The sequence below is a fragment of the Plasmodium sp. gorilla clade G2 genome (genome assembly GCF_900097015.1).
Source record: "Plasmodium sp. gorilla clade G2 genome assembly, chromosome: 13".
In the NCBI taxonomy this organism is placed as follows: domain Eukaryota; phylum Apicomplexa; class Aconoidasida; order Haemosporida; family Plasmodiidae; genus Plasmodium; species Plasmodium adleri (nom. inval.).
Window position 1 is genome coordinate 2,146,055 of NC_041705.1, and position 17,152 is coordinate 2,163,206.

Below are 17,152 nucleotides of genomic sequence, written 5' to 3' on the forward strand. Positions count from 1 at the left end.
AATTTTAATAGTATAAGTATGAAAAAATCCATTAGATACTATATTGAATTTATTGCTCTCTCTTTATTATCTCCTAAATACCAATACAACCGAAATTATTATAAGACCTCTGAAGGAGCAAAACAAATAGAAAAGGATTTGAGAGAAAAACATTCAAGTCTTCATAAAAAATTGGTAAAAAAAGAATCACTTCAAGAATGTTGTAATGATTCGAACAGTATAATATATAGACGAAAAAAAGGAAAAAAAAAGACAAAAAAAAACAAAGATGAACATGAAAATTATTTTGTTTATAATGATGATGAAGATGAAGAATATGATGGAAATAATAAACTTGATCAAAAAAAAAAAAAAAAAAAAAAGAATTTAAAAAAATTATGCACATATATTACTGATAGTGAATTGAGTCAACCATCTAACCAAAATGATACTAATTTGGATAAGAACAAGAATAATAATAAATTTCTAAAAAAGAATAAAAAGAAAAAATATGTTTTAAGTGATAGTAGTTATATATCAGACGATGCTACTTTGAATGAAAAAAAAAATAATTCAAACGATGAAGTAGACATAAGTTTAGCTAGTACATCAAAGAAGGAAAAAATAAATATTATAGATGTAGATCAAGAAGAATATAAATCAAGTTGCAAAAATAATGATATATCTAAAAGTAATAACTATGATAGGCTTAATGATTTGGATAAGAATAGCGTATCTAGTAGTGTTAATGAAGATAAAGGAGAAGAATATACAGAGGAGGATGAATTTATTCAGGACGATGAATATGAAGAAGACGAATACGATGAAGAAGATGATTTATCTGATGAAGATGATGATTATAATGAAGATGATGATTATAATGAAGAAGATGATTATAACGAAGAAGATGATTATTATGAAGACGATCAGAATGAAGGAGAAGAATATTATGATTATTATAATGATACAGGAGAATGTATGGAAGATTTTGTTGTAGAGGATCATATATTTTATGATGAAGATAATATAAAGAAAAAATCCAAAAATAAGAAAAAATCAAATCTTCCACATAAATCTGATGAAAATGTAAAAGTAAAATTAATTGAAAAAATTAATGATGAATTTATGCAAAATATTATTAAAGGCGAAATGTTAAATGTATACGAATTTATAAAGAATGAAGAAAAGTTTAGTAATTATGAATTCCTAAAAATGATTTGTAAAATAAATAAAAAGAAATCTGATAATTATTATGAACAGTGTATACAAAAAATTGAAAATAAAATATTATCAAAAAGAGATCAATTTGAATCACATCCATTTCAAAATAATTTTAAAAATATTTTAAAAAATTATGCCAACATATTAATATTCTATTTAGAACATAATAAAATATATTGTTGTTGTTGTAATAGAAAATTAAGTTATGCTTGTCCAGTTTTTTTTATCAAACCATTTTATAATTCAACAGATTTGTGGAATAATAACTTTTATAATTTTATGAAAGTAAATAATTTTGAATGGTTAGGATATATATATTTCAGTGGATCAAGAAGTTCTCTTGAAATTTTAAGTGACTATAAACTTGATGAAAACAAGATGAAAAAGATAAAAGAATCTAACAAATTATTTATAAAAAATCAAAATGAAAAAAGAAAGAAAACATTATCACAAAGTAATATTTCTAATGTAAGTACATGTACAATAATGAACAGTGAAGAGTATATATTTAATCATCTAAAAGAATATGAAGAAATGAATGGATATAGATATATTGGAAGTATAGATGATAAACGTTTAAAAAGAAGAAAAAGAAGCTTTAAATATAATTTTGATTTTCATTTTAAAGGAGGGGAAATATATAATGAGAGTTCATTAAATTTGGTAATGAAAGACATTTGTGATAAATTTTGTTATTCATCAGAGAATTATATAGAAAAGGATATTTTAGTTTTACAATTAGGTTCTTATTGTGTTTCCACTGTATATTATTGGCACGTGTTTCATCATTATAAATTTTTTTTTACGAAATATATTTATATGAAATTACTTGACATATATAACAAAAATAAAGATATATTTAAAGAACCTTTAATTTTAGCTTATATTCTATCGAAAAAATTACATAAGGAGTTATATAGAGATTTTAAAATATTAATGAATATAGATATTTCACAAATTCAAAATAAATTAAATGAATGTGATTTATTTATAAAATGAAATTAACAAACATCTATTTTTCTACATCAACAAAATTAAGCCACATTGAAACAAAAAAATAAGAAAAAGAAAATTTATCAAAGCAAATTTTGTATACTTTATTTTTTTTTTTGTTCATCTATAAATATAATATATATATATATATATATATATTTATATTTATATTTATTTATACGTTCATTTATTTATATTTTATTTATTTATTTTATAAATATTTTAATATTTTTGATTAATTAAAAAATGGGATACACATACTGTTAATATTTTTTTCCCTCTATGATTTTTTTTTTTTCGTTAATTAATTATATGTAATATATATATATATTTACACACATTTATATAAATTCATAATTTCCTTTTTCTATGGGTTTCATTTCTATACTATCTTTTTTTAAAAATCTAAGAGAATTTAAAAATGTATGCATGATTCAAATATATATATTATATATATATTGCATATATATCTTTGCAGTTTTATTCATAATTTTTTCTTTAGTTAATATAATTTATTATTGCCTTGACATTTCTTATAATTTGAAAGTTATCATATTATTATAACAATTTTGATTTTGATATCGATTTTGATTTTGATTTTGATTTTGATTTTTGGGTGATATACATATATTTTTTATAACAAAATATAAAATATATAAATTAGAAGAAAAATAGAATAAAAAAAAAGCAGAATTATTATATTTTAAAAAAGAGATTAAATAATTAAAATGATGAAAATATTTTTTAAATATCATTTTTAAAAAATAATCACTTTTAACCCGGTTTTAAAAATTAAGATAAAAAAAAAAAAATACCCCAATTTATCGTATGAATAATTTGCATATAAAAATGAATAGTAAAATAAATGTATTATAAATTTATATATTAAATATTTCCACATAAAAATAAATAAACAAATAAATATACATATATTATATATATATATATATATATATATATTATATAATAAAATATTGTGATTTTTATTTAGCTATAAATCATTTGTTTATAATATTTTTATAATAAGATAATGTGGATGTCTTTTACATAACAAAATAATATTGTGATCAAGTATTTAGTGCATTAACAAAATAAAATATAATAAATATAAAATGAATTTATAAATAGATAAATATAATATATATATAATATATATATATTATATATGCAAAAGGGTATTTTATTTTCTATCATATTTTTATTGAGTAATAAGATTTAATTAAATAAGTAAGAATAAACACTATATAATCATTATATTTGTATATAAAATTAAAAATTAAAGTATATATATATATATATATATATATATTTTATATAAAAATATAATTATATATATTTTTTCTTTTCTTTTTTTTTTTATTATCCACATAAAAAAGAAAATATATATAATATATACATATTCATATTATCCACCTCTTATAATAAAAAAAATATGAAAATATGGAGGTATTTAATTTCGGTAAATATAATGGAAAGACATTCGAAGAAGTTTTTGAAAAACACAAATCTTATGTTACTTGGGTGAAAAGTTTGGAAAGTCCATCAGGGTCCTTATTGGACTTTAAAAATTATGTTTTAGAAAAGGAAGGCAAAAAAAATAATAATAATAATAATATGGCAAATAATAACCATTATAATAATGAAAGGAATTCAAATAATAATAATATGTTTCAAAATAATGTTAGAAGTCCTAATATATATAACGAACAATATGCAAATAATAATAAAATGAAAGAAAATAATTATAGGAGTCCTAATATGTATAATAATAATGAAATATGTACAAATAATAATAGAATAAACGAAAATAATGTTAAAAGCCCACATTATTATAATAATGAAAAAAATATTAATAATTATTCACATGAATATAATACAAGTAAAAATGCACATAAACATAATTATTCTGAAAATGGAAATTCATACAACAAATTTGAAAGGAAAAGTGTTGATAATAATTATATAAATGAAGAAAAAAAAAAGTTCCATAATATGAATAGTAGTGAATATAGAAATTATGAAGAAAAAGTTATGAATGATATAAATAATGCATATAACCAACAAGAAGAAAAAAAAGAATTTGATATTATTGTTGCTTTTGAAATATTTAGTGATGATAGTTTTAAAATTGTTCAAAAAGATAATAATAATAAAAAATTTGTAAACTTTAGAAATTTTATTTCAAAAGATCTTTTTAAAATAATATCAGAATTAAATCCTACATTAAAAAAAATTAATAATTATACTTGTATAACATTTGAAGCAGATAAATATGAATATGTTTTAAATAGTTTAAAAGAAAAATGTACTATTTTAGGTGGGGTGCATACCATACCAAATTTCTTATTAAAATGTTTTAAAAATTATACAAAATTTTCAGAACCACAAAGAATATCAGAAATTACTGCAAATATTTTGACTAATACTATGTGTTCATATACCAAACAACATTATGATAAATTAGATAATCTGTTAGGTGAAAAATTAAGTGTTGAATTAAGAAATTTTCAAAGAGAAGGTGTATTTTTTGGCTTAAAAAAAAATGGAAGAGTCTTAATAGGTGATGAAATGGGTCTAGGTAAAACATTACAAGCTTTAGCATTAATGGCTTTTTATAAAGATGATTGGCCATTCATTGTTGTTTGTCCATCTTCTATTAGATTTCAATGGAAAGATCAAGCCTTACGATGGTTATCACATTTAATACGAGAAGAACATATATGTGTCGTTAAAAATGGAAAAACCGATATTCCTTCTAATACAAAAATGATTATAATATCATATGAATTAATAACTAAAAATGATAAATATCAAGATAAATATAAAAGTATTATTTGTGATGAATCACATTACTTAAAAAATTCTCTTTCCAAAAGAACAAAAGTTATAACTCCAATTATAAAAAATGCAAAAAGATGTGTTCTTCTATCTGGAACTCCTGCATTAAACAAACCTTCTGAATTATACGAACAAATATCAAGTATTATGCCCAATTTTTTTAACTATCATGATTTTTGTGATAGATATTGTTTTAAAGATAAAAATTTATATACCAAAAAAATTGAATATGTGGGATGTAAACATACAGAAGAATTACACTTATTCTTAACTAATACTATAATGATTAGAAGATTAAAAAAAGATGTTTTAAAAGAACTTCCAGATAAATTAAGATCTAAAATACCTGTAGAAATACCACAAAAAGAGTTATCAGAAATATTAAATTACTATAAAAAATTAGAAAGTAAAAAAAATATTAATTTTCATGATATTGATAATATACATCTATCCAATTGGAATAATTCCAAGTCAGAAGACGGAGATGATGAAAATTTATCCATTTCTCATTTATTTAAATTAACAGGTTATGCCAAAGTCAAAGCTATTAAAGAATATATATCCTATTTAATTGATGCAGATATTAAATTCTTATTATTTTGTCATCATAAGTTAGTAATGGATGAAATCGAAGCATTTTTGAAGGAACAAAAATGTAGGTATATACGTGTAGACGGTTTAACAGCTATGGAAAAAAGAGAAATTTATATTAAAAATTTCCAGAACGATGATAATGTTAAAATCGCTTTGTTATCTATAACTGCATGTGGTATGGGTTTAAACTTAACTGCTGCAAATACAGTAGTATTTGGAGAACTTTTCTGGGTACCTGGTCAAATTATACAAGCAGAAGATCGTGCACACAGAATTGGAACAGCTCATGATGTAGTTAATATTCATTACTTGATTGCACAAAATACTATTGATGAACTAGTCTGGAAAATTATTAACAGAAAATGGAATACACTAACAACTGCACTAAATGGTATAGAAGATTCATTAAATGTTAAAGAAGTTAATAAATTCGATAAGTTCATGGTAGATTTAACTAATGACACAAATAAATCATATCCCACTTCATTGGTTACTACACCAAAAGTTCGTAGAAAATCATCTGAACATGCTACTTTTCACAATAGCTCTCCAAAAAAAAAAAATAGAGATATAAGAGATTTTTTTCAATCTAATAAATGTAATGAATCTGTAGAAAAACCTTGGAAGAACAACATTAATAAGAGGTCATTCCACGATAGCCCAACAAAGGATTCTCCTAGTTCAAGTATAAATTTGTCAAGTAAAAAGTACAAAACAGAAATAAACTAGAGCTTACAAATGATGTTCCACATATATAATAATATATATATGTGCATATATCTTTTAAGGTAAAAACTTTTTAAGCATCAAAATAAAAAAATATTACAAGAAATTTATAAAATAAATTATGCAATGAAAAATATATATATATATATATATATATATATATATATATATATTTTATATTATATTATAAAATATTATTTTATTTTATTTTATTTTATTTTTATTTCACATCTAATGTTAATATATATTTTGTTTTTGTTATTTTAAGAGGAAATTAAAAAAAAAAAAAAAAAAAAAAAAAAAAAATAATAAATTACCTGACATTTTAAAAAATAGATACCTCTATTTGATTTTATTTTTTTTCTATTTATGATTATACACTTGAAATTTTTATTATTCTTTTATTTTATTTTTTTTGTGTAAAATATGCTAATATATATATATATATATATATATATATATATATATATGATATAATAAAATATGTTTTTTATACATTCTTAATATAATGTATATTTAAAAAAATTACATTTAAAAATAATTTTATGAATTATTTTTAATTTATAAAAACTTTTTTTTTTTTTTTATACCATTTTAAATTTTGAATTTACATTAATTATATTTAATATTGTTTTTTTTTGCCTTTTAATATAATGCCAAAATTTAACTTTTTTCCCCATGTCAATTTTCTGGCATACATAAAAAAAATAAGTATAAGATATAATCCTTGTGGAACATATAATGATAATTGTAGAAAATTGATTCATCTTATTGAAAATAAACAAAAAAAAGACAAATTCCTTAATCTTGATTACAAATTAGAATTAATTGAGTTAGAAAATGAAAAGCCCATTTACATATATAAAAAATAAAATATAAGTTTATATTATTTTATGTCATAATGATTTTTGTATTATATATAATTATTATAAATATTATAAATATATATAATTTTTTTTTTCTCTTTTTTTATTTACCAATACAGTTATAATGATGAACCATTGATTGAAATTGAAATGCAAAATTCCAAAGTTTTCAAGTAGCCAATTTTTTTTTTTTTTTTTTTTTTTTTTTTTTACATATAACGTTTTTGTGAACTAGCTATTTTTGGCTTTATATCTATACTTTTTGTTACATTTTTTTTTTATTTTTATTTTAATAACGCCATTTTTATGGTTATCAAATTACATATTATTTTGTATAGATAGGATATATTTAATTTACTACAATTATTTATTTTATAGATTTAATCCAGAAAATTATGATTTGATGGAAATACAACGAGTAATTGACAACGAGCAACAACAACGTAAGGAAAAAAATATAAGAAAATAAAATATACATATATATATATATATATATATATATATTGATTGGACATATGTGTGTTACACATATATAATTTCTCTCGTAAATGTAAATCCATATTAATATAATAAAATACTTTTTTTTTTTTTTTTTTTTTAGTACATCATAATTTCATGAAGAATAATTTATTAGAAAACAATGAAGACTCCTTTAAGCTTTAAATATATGAAAAATTGTTTATATTTTTTTATATATAATTTTTTACCCTTTTTTTCACTAATAAAGACATATCTGATTTTTTTTTTTTTTTTTTTTTTTTTTTTTGTGTAGTTTTATAATAGTATAGAATAATATTTTTCTTTAATAGATGTCTTCATATGTACATAAATTCAAATATATTATATGATTTATATATATATTGTTATATATGTTCACAATAGCACATATATAAATTACAACATTTATAAAAATTTGTGTTTGTATAATTTTATCCATTTAATTACCTTAATTTATAATTAATAATTTTATAATATTTCCTTTAATTTATGTTTCTTTTTTTGTTTATATATGAACTAAACAAAAACAAATTCAAAATTAAAAAGTAATATATATATATAAAGTTCTTAAAAATATATATATGTTTAGTACCAAAAAAAAAAAAAAAAAGAAGGAAAGAATTTTTATTCACATTGAAATAAATATTAATATATATATATAAACATAATTCAATGGTAACTAATATTTCTTGGTATTATTCTAATTGTATATTTGTTAAAAATTTAATAAAAAAAATTATATTTTCAAATAAGAAATTGATGTTAGACCAACAACCTTGAATTTCTTGAAGTAATACCTTTGTAGTATTCCTTAATTTCTTTTCTTTGGATTTCATTATTTTTTTACCATGTGCCTACAAAATGAAAAAAAAAAATTAATAAAATGAGATTTCTTATATATATATATTTTTAAAGTATAATAATTTCTTTTTTCTGCATATTTTTTTTTACCTTTAAAAATATAAATAAATATGCCTGGATTAAATCAACATTATCATTTGTCTTAACATGGTAAATGAAAAAATTCATCATATTTTCCAACTAAAAATAAAATATATATATATATATATATATATATAGTTGCTATAATTCTAATATAGTGCACATATAATTAATAAATAAATGACTAACCTCTTCTTTTGTACTTAGGCACAATATATTATAATGTATCCCTGAAGGAGATAAGCTTTTGAAATATTTCAAAACCTCTGAAAGAAAAAAAATTTTAATAAAAACATAAAATGGTTATATATATATATATATACATATTTATTTATTTTACTTTTTTTTTGTTTTTTTAATTTTAAATTTACTTATATAAGATTCTTCATTTTTTGACAATAGTTCTTGCAATTTTGATGATGGTATTTGAATTTTGCTATTTTTTCCTATGTGTTTACTTTTTACAATTTCTTTACTTTCAACGTTACTTTCTTTATTTTCTTCTTGTTCATCTTTGTCTTGAATTTCTTGTTGGCTTGTTTTATTTTCAGAATTATTTGTGATATTCTGCAAGAATTGTTCTTCTTCATCATCTTTATATTCAATATTTTTATCCAATTTTGTGGTAAGGAAAAATGGAATTTCTTCATTTCTTTTAACATTTTCTTCTACCTTACACTTATCCTTTATTTTGTCTAGGAAAATAAGGTATGCAATTTTTGATATATTAAAACCTGATAAGGTTATTAAATTTTTATTAATTTGTCTTTCACTTGATGTATATGTTTCCATTATATTTACATAATCATTTTTTTCATTTTCATTTATTGGTTCATCATGTTTTGGTAAATTTTCATTAATATGATTGTTTAAGTTATCTTCAATTTGTTGATTCATATTTATTAAATCTTTTATATTCATTATATTATAACTTTTTTGATCATCAGTATCTGAGAATACTTCTATTGGTATAGCATGAAAAGAATTATAATCAGTTACATAATAATTATATTTATTAAATAAATTTTTGTTAGTAAAACTATATACAAAATTATAACAATTTTTGTGTGCTGTATATAAATAAATATCATCATATACCATTGAAGTAACCGAATTTTTAAATAATAAATAATCTACAAATGTATTTGAAATAATATCATATATTAATAATGTATTATTTTCTAATGCAAAGAAAATTAATCTATTATCTTTACTAAAAATTATATTAGTTACAAGAAATGCAAAATGAAATTTTCTAGTAATACATTTTTGTTCAATATCTAAAATTAATATATGATTATTTGAAAGACAAACAGCAGTAAGTATATTATAATGATAAAATGAGACAATATGAATATCCTCTACTGAATTATTATATTCATTTTTTATATTATAAACATATATTAAATCACTTGTATATATATCCCATACTCTTAAACATGTATCGTCCTTAGAACTGGAAGCAGATACAAAATAATTAATTCCATATAAATATAATTTTAATATATTACCATCTATATGAGCTTTAGATAAAATAGAATATTTATTTAATTTATATTCATTTCTATATGTTGTAGATTGTATATTAAAAGAATGAATTTCTCCATCATTATATCCAACAATACCTATATGTCCACATGATGATATTAATACAGATGTTGCATATTTTTGTTTTTTTAAATGAAGCATTTCATAAGTTTCATATTCATTATATATTTTGTATTCTTCATTTTCTAAATGATCATTATTATCTTCTTCGATGTTTTCTTCATTTTTTAAAAATGGATCATTATTTACCTTTTCTTTATTTTGTCTTTTATTGGAATATGAATTAGGTAATATTAAAAATTCATTAGATATTGTTTTTTTATAAGATGATGCTAAATATATACGATCTGAATTTTCAAAACAAATTAAAATATTATTCCAATCATAATGTCTATTTATATTAATATCAAAATCTACAATGGTTGTATTTAAGATATTAAGTTTTTTATTTAATGCGAAATCTTTATTTTGTTCAGGATTATGAGGACTTATAATAAATAAATTTCCTTCCTTTGTATTCTCCATATTTGCTGAGACAATTAATTTATGATTTTCATCATCTAAATATTTGATATTATTAACTATTCCAATACAACTATTTCTAGTTTTTATAATATCTAATGAAAAATTATTTTTATTTATATTTAATAAATGAATTTTATTATCATATCCACATGTATATATATATCCTTGACCTGATATCAATATAGTTTTTACATAATCATGTACATCCCTCCTTATAAAATATTGATTATTTTTCAAATTAATCATAAGTAGTTTTCCATTTTCAGTTCCTATCAATACAATATTATTCATTTCATCATCAAATTCATATGTATAAAAATTAATACAACTAGCAAAGTCATCATTCATATGTATATTTTTGGTATATACAATTTGATCTTTTTCAATATCTAGTATATATAATTCGTTCGATGATGTAATAATACAAAATTCTTCATTTTTTAATGTTCGCGATATTATTTTAATATATTTTTCTTTATTAAGGCATAAAACATTTAATGCTTTATATTCATGAATTATTTTTTCTTTATTAATATTATATAAATATATTTTATTTTCGTTTGTAGTTATAATAACTTTATTTATATAACCATCTGGATGAATAACATTTTTTATTTCAACATCTGATGAATGATCAAATAAATTGATTGATTTATAAAAATAATCAGTTGTTTCCTTCATATTTTGTTCAATATTGTTTTTTTTATGGTTATTTTTAACCTTACCTTTATTATTACTAGGATCATTTTTATTATTATCATCATTCCTATCATTATCATTTATAGAATTAATCTTATTTATAGAATTAAGATTCCCCTTATTAATATTATCCCTTTTATCATCTTTCTCATCATTATTCTCCTCATTATCGGATAATTCACTGTTGGTGTCACTTTGATTAAAATCATTTATATCATTATTATCATTCCAAATAATTAATTCCTTTGCACTGTATGTTAATAAATAATCCGATGTAATTAATATATTAATAATATTATATTTATGATGGTCAGAAAAAACTTTCTTGTTTCCATTATCATTTATTTTATATACCTGTCTTTTAAATATTACATAAACGAAATTGTTTGTACTATATAAATTTTTTATATCTTCTAAAAAATATTCTGAAATAAATGCTTTCCTTAATTTATGAGGATCATATACACAAAATGAATTTTTTACACTAGTAATAATAAATGGTTGAATACCTTTCATAGATAAACACATTATACCATTGTGTACAATTATACCTGTAGTTCCGTTAGCTATTAATAAATTACTTTCTTTGCATGAAATAATTCCTTTATAGTTTTTCTCTGAATATATATTTTCACCTTGATCTTCTTCTTTTATATATATATTGTTTACACGATTGTGACGATTATCATTAATGTCTTCATTGTCTATACTTTTATTGTTTTTTTCGTATATATTTTGATCACTTTTAATTTTTTTATTAAATTCAGAAATTTTATATTTATTCAATATCTGTTTGGATTTTTCTTTATAGTCTTCTACATTTTCGATTATATCTAAACTGTTATTTTTTCCCTTATTATATCCTTTAACATTATTTTCATCAGAACAAAATACTTCACTAAGTTTTAGTGACATGGAAATATTTTTCTCTACACCCATCTTTCTTCTTTTTTTTTTTTTTTTTTTTTTGCGTTATTAATTAATTAATAATTCGTTTGACAATGTTACACTTTTATTTTGATTGATACTAGAAATAATATTTGAATAAAATATAAAAGGAAAAAAAAAAAATAAGAAAACGGAAGGAAAGATCTATCACGTACTCACTAAAATATATATATATATAATTATTGAATTGTTATATATTTTCACAAAAACATTTTTGCTAACTTTTAATATAAAACAATGAAATAAACATAATAAAAAATTAAATAAATATATCTACATATTAATTATTTTATATGAATATAAAAAAATAATGAAATTATAAAAAATTAAAATAAATAAACAGATCAATACTTCTATTTTTGATATTATATTATGAATTCTTTTTAATAAATATAATATTGTATAATAGAATATTTCTCTGAAATATTTTCCCAATTTATTTTTAACAACTTTGTAACAATATATATATGTAATATGTTTTTACATTAATTAATAAAATTAAATAAATAATCCTTAAAATTTTAATTATATATATATTTTTTCATTCAAAAGTTCAGTGGTTTAGTATATTTATTTCTCATTTTAATGAAATATATATAAATATTTATATATACTTTCACATTTAAGCAAAAAAAGGAAAAAAAAAAAACGAAAGAAAGAAAAATAAAATAGATAATGTAAAAACACCATAAGAAAGGAAATATATTTTGTGCTATATATATTCAATATATAATGCATAAATATATTGTGGTATGTTATAATATTTAATTTAAAATAAGTATATATTTATTCTCTACATTATTTTTGTTTTTCTATTTTTTAATAATATTTTTTTCCTTTTATATATGTTGTTGCTTTTATAAAATATTATTAATTTCAAAATATATTCAAATTAATTCGCCAACAAAAAAAAAAAAAATAATAAAATAAGCATATATTATAACAAAAATATTTATATAAAAATTTTGAAGATATAATTGAATTGTGGATAAGGAAAAAATTGTATACGAAATATGTAAAAAGTATTATATATAATTTATAGATATATATTACTATATTATATAATTAATAAATATATATGTATTATTATTTTATATTATTCATATAAATAAATCGATATAATTTTTATGTACAATAGCCTATATAATTATTATATATTTATAATATATATAATATATATATATATATATATATATATATATAACATATATATTGTATATATTTATTATAATATTATTAAACACTTTAAAATATGGTGGATTTAATGAAGATACTTTAATTTTTAGATAATTTTTTATTTTATAAATATTTTCTTCATATGTTATTTATAAATAAATATATGTATATATATATTTTATTTATATTTATATTTTTCTTTGTTTAAATTCGAAATGAACAAAAAAAGGGATAATAATAAATTATATAGCAACAAATTATTTATTTTCTTTCTTTTTCATAATTTTTATGTTTTAGAAAAGAAATCTATATTAATTTAGTCTTTATATGTATATATAATTCAATTATATTTTTCTTTATATTTATATTGTTCCCTTTTTTTTTTTTTTTTTGATAAATATTTTTATAAAAATATAAACCATATTCTATATTGTGTTGAAAATGGCAGAAGTAGCAAGTAAGAATAATATGATAACATTATTTTCATAAAATTAATATAATAAATAAAAGAAAAATATATATAATATATATTTATGAAATAACATGTTGATTTAAAAAAAAATTTGTTGAATTATTTTTTTTTTTTTATAAGATTTTATTAAAATATATGTATATGTATATTAATATATAGAGGAAAGTCTCTTAATATATATATAATATATATTATTTGTACGACTGTTTTATATAACATATAATTATATATTAATACATGTGTTAAATATGGGTGAAAAATATATTTGTGAAATATTTACACAACATTATGTATTTATGTAATATATATTTTTTGTTATTATTCTGATATATTAAAATATAAGTTTTCTTATTATCTCCATATGTGAAATGTAATACAATTATATGTTGTTTTGTTTTATTATATATTATATACATATTTTTTTTTTTTTTTTTTTTATGGTTCTTTAGAGAATAAAAACACAGAAAAATTAAATAGAAACGAAAAGCAAAACGATGTGAGGCTAACAAATATATTAGCAGCAAAGGCCGTTGCCGATGTTACAAGAACAAGCCTAGGGCCAAAGGGGATGGATAAGATGGTATAAATATTTATATATATATATATATATATATATATATATATATATATATATTTATCTATTTGCATAATTTGTTTATTTATAAAAATAGTATATCAATTGAAATATGAATATATATTTTATATGGTGCTACATATATATATATATATATATTTGTATTATTTGTTATTATTTTGTTTTCAATTTTTGCTATAGATTGAAGATGGTAAAGGGGGTGTTATTATAACAAATGATGGAGCTACAATTTTAAAAGAAATGGCTGTAGCCCACCCAACAGCCAAAATGATTGTTGAGCTTAGTAAAGCTCAAGATGTAGAAGCAGGTGATGGTACTACATCGGTTGTGGTAATGTGTGGTTCATTTTTGAATGTATGCAAATCATTATTAGATAAAAATATACATTGTCAGAAAATATCTGAAAGTTTTTTTGAGGCCTCATTAAAAAGTGAAGAAATATTAAGAGAAATGTCTATACCTATTGATTTAAATGATAAAAATATGTTAATACAAAATGCAATAACATCATTAAATTCAAAGGTAGTATCTTATAATTCATCCTTATTAGCACCAATTGCTGTAGATGTCATATTAAAAATTACAGACATTAACAAAGATACAAATGTCGATTTAAATAATGTGCGTATTGTAAAAAAATTAGGAGGTACCATTGAAGATAGCGAAATTGTAGATGGATTAATTTTTACAGGAAATAAAATTAGTAAAAAAGCCCAAGGCCTAAAAAATTTAACTCAAGCAAAAATTGGATTAATTCAATTTTGCTTATCATTACCTAAAACAGATATGGACAATACAGTTGTAGTAAAAGATTATAATAGTATGGATAGATTATTAAGAGAAGAACGTTTAATTATTGGTAAAATGGTAAAAAAAATAGCTAGCACAGGTTGTAATTTATTAATAATACAGAAAAGTATATTACGTGATGCTGTAAATGATTTAGCATTGGACTTTTTAGCTAAAGCTAAAATTATGGTTATAAAAGATATAGATAGAGAAGATATTGAATTTATATCAAAAACATGTAATTGTATTCCAGTAGCAAGCTTAGATTATTTTACAGCAGATAAACTGGGATATGCTGAAAATGTCACAACTGAATCAGTAGGATATGGAGAAATAGTAAAAATAACAGGTGTAGAGTCAAAAAATACTATATCAGTTTTATTAAGAGCTTCAAATAATTTAATGTTAGATGAAGCAGAAAGATCATTACATGATGCATTATGTGTTGTAAGAAGTTTAATTAAAGAAAAGGCTGTATTACCAGGTGGTGCAGCACCAGAAATGGAATTATCTCAAAAATTGTATCAATGGGCTAATACATTAAAGGGATCAAAACAAATATGTGTAAAAGCATTTTCGGATGCCTTAGAATTAATTCCTTATACTTTAGCAGAAAATGCAGGTTTATCACCACTTCATATTGTTACAGAATTAAGAAATAAACATGCAGAAGGTAATAAATATCATGGTATTAATATTAGAACTGGTACCATTTCAAATATGATTGATGAAAATGTTATACAACCTTTGTTAGTTACATCAACAGCAATTAAATTGGCAACCGAAACTGTTATGATGATTCTTAAAATTGATGACACTGTTATTTGTAGATAAACAAAAATAATAATTAAATAAACAAAAAAAAATATAAATAAATTATATGTATATATATTATTTCCTTTATGTATGTACAAAAAAACACAAGTTTAAATTAAAAAAAAAAGAAAAAGAAAAAGAAATTCTAATAATATTACAGATATGAGATATAAATAGGAAGTTATATTTTCATAATATAATATCACTTTATATTTTTATTAATTAAATATATAAGAAATACATATGAAAGAAAATATAACGGTTTATATATTATGATGTGTACATTTTTATTAATACACAAATGGAAGTGTACAGAATACAAAAAAAAAAAAAAAATATAATATAATATAAGAATACATATTATATATATATATATTTATAATTTTATTATAATATTTTATGTTCCATTTTTTCACCAGAAATTATTAAGTATTATTGTATGCATGTATTAAATTAATATAATATATATTTATATATACGTATATACATTAATACTTGTTTGACAATAATTTGGCTTATGAATATTATTTATAATTATTTGTATTTATTTATTTTTTTTATTTTTAACATATATTTTTTTCCATAATATTTTTCTCCTTTACATTTTTATATCATATTGGCACTACTATATATATATATATAATATATATTATTAAATTTATTCTTCATTTTTATTTAAATAATTTTTTAAGCTAAAAAATATTAATTAAAATATGAATTTCATCATTCTATATAGAATTTATCTTTTTTTTTTTTTTTTTTTTTTTTTTTTATTCATAACTCCAAAGAAAAAACAAAAAAAAATAAAATAAAACTTCATTAATAAAATAATACGCTATTATATATATAATATACATACATATATGTATGTATATAAATATAGGGATATCTTTTATATATACGAATAAACATTTCCTTCAAAATAAC

At 19.3% G+C, this 17,152-nt stretch overlaps 5 protein-coding genes across 5 annotated transcripts in view; 4 read left to right on the forward strand and 1 right to left on the reverse strand.

The window, feature by feature from the left end:
* Window positions 1-2,199, forward strand: part of PADL01_1356400 (conserved Plasmodium protein, unknown function) — a gene marked incomplete at both ends in the record, with an annotated part of 3,435 nt that extends 1,236 nt beyond the window's left edge. Inside the window, one exon of the mRNA XM_028684131.1 lies at window positions 1-2,199. This exon is cut by the window's left edge and continues 1,236 nt beyond it. Coding sequence (XP_028540239.1) covers window positions 1-2,199 — 2,199 coding nt within the window.
* A 1,434-nt stretch (window positions 2,200-3,633) lies between these two features.
* On the forward strand, window positions 3,634-6,354 carry PADL01_1356500 (DNA helicase, putative; the record flags this gene model as incomplete). The annotated part of the gene is made up of 1 exon (XM_028684132.1): window positions 3,634-6,354. One exon carries the CDS (start codon window positions 3,634-3,636, stop codon window positions 6,352-6,354), a length of 2,721 nt encoding a protein of 906 aa, XP_028540240.1.
* A 650-nt stretch (window positions 6,355-7,004) lies between these two features.
* PADL01_1356600 (conserved Plasmodium protein, unknown function) lies at window positions 7,005-7,880 on the forward strand (the record flags this gene model as incomplete). The annotated part of the gene is made up of 4 exons (XM_028684133.1): window positions 7,005-7,183; window positions 7,337-7,390; window positions 7,596-7,660; window positions 7,819-7,880. The coding sequence occupies 4 exons, from the start codon at window positions 7,005-7,007 to the stop codon at window positions 7,878-7,880; spliced, it is 360 nt and encodes a 119-aa protein (XP_028540241.1).
* A 530-nt stretch (window positions 7,881-8,410) lies between these two features.
* On the reverse strand, window positions 8,411-12,368 carry PADL01_1356700 (U3 snoRNA-associated small subunit rRNA processing protein, putative; the record flags this gene model as incomplete). The annotated part of the gene is made up of 4 exons (XM_028684134.1): window positions 8,411-8,569; window positions 8,667-8,756; window positions 8,847-8,923; window positions 9,029-12,368. The coding sequence occupies 4 exons, from the start codon at window positions 12,366-12,368 to the stop codon at window positions 8,411-8,413; spliced, it is 3,666 nt and encodes a 1,221-aa protein (XP_028540242.1).
* A 1,626-nt stretch (window positions 12,369-13,994) lies between these two features.
* Window positions 13,995-16,243, forward strand: PADL01_1356800 (T-complex protein 1 subunit delta; the record flags this gene model as incomplete). Its single annotated transcript, XM_028684135.1, has 3 exons — window positions 13,995-14,010; window positions 14,475-14,605; window positions 14,801-16,243. The coding sequence occupies 3 exons, from the start codon at window positions 13,995-13,997 to the stop codon at window positions 16,241-16,243; spliced, it is 1,590 nt and encodes a 529-aa protein (XP_028540243.1).
* Between the last annotated feature and the right edge of the window lie 909 nt (window positions 16,244-17,152).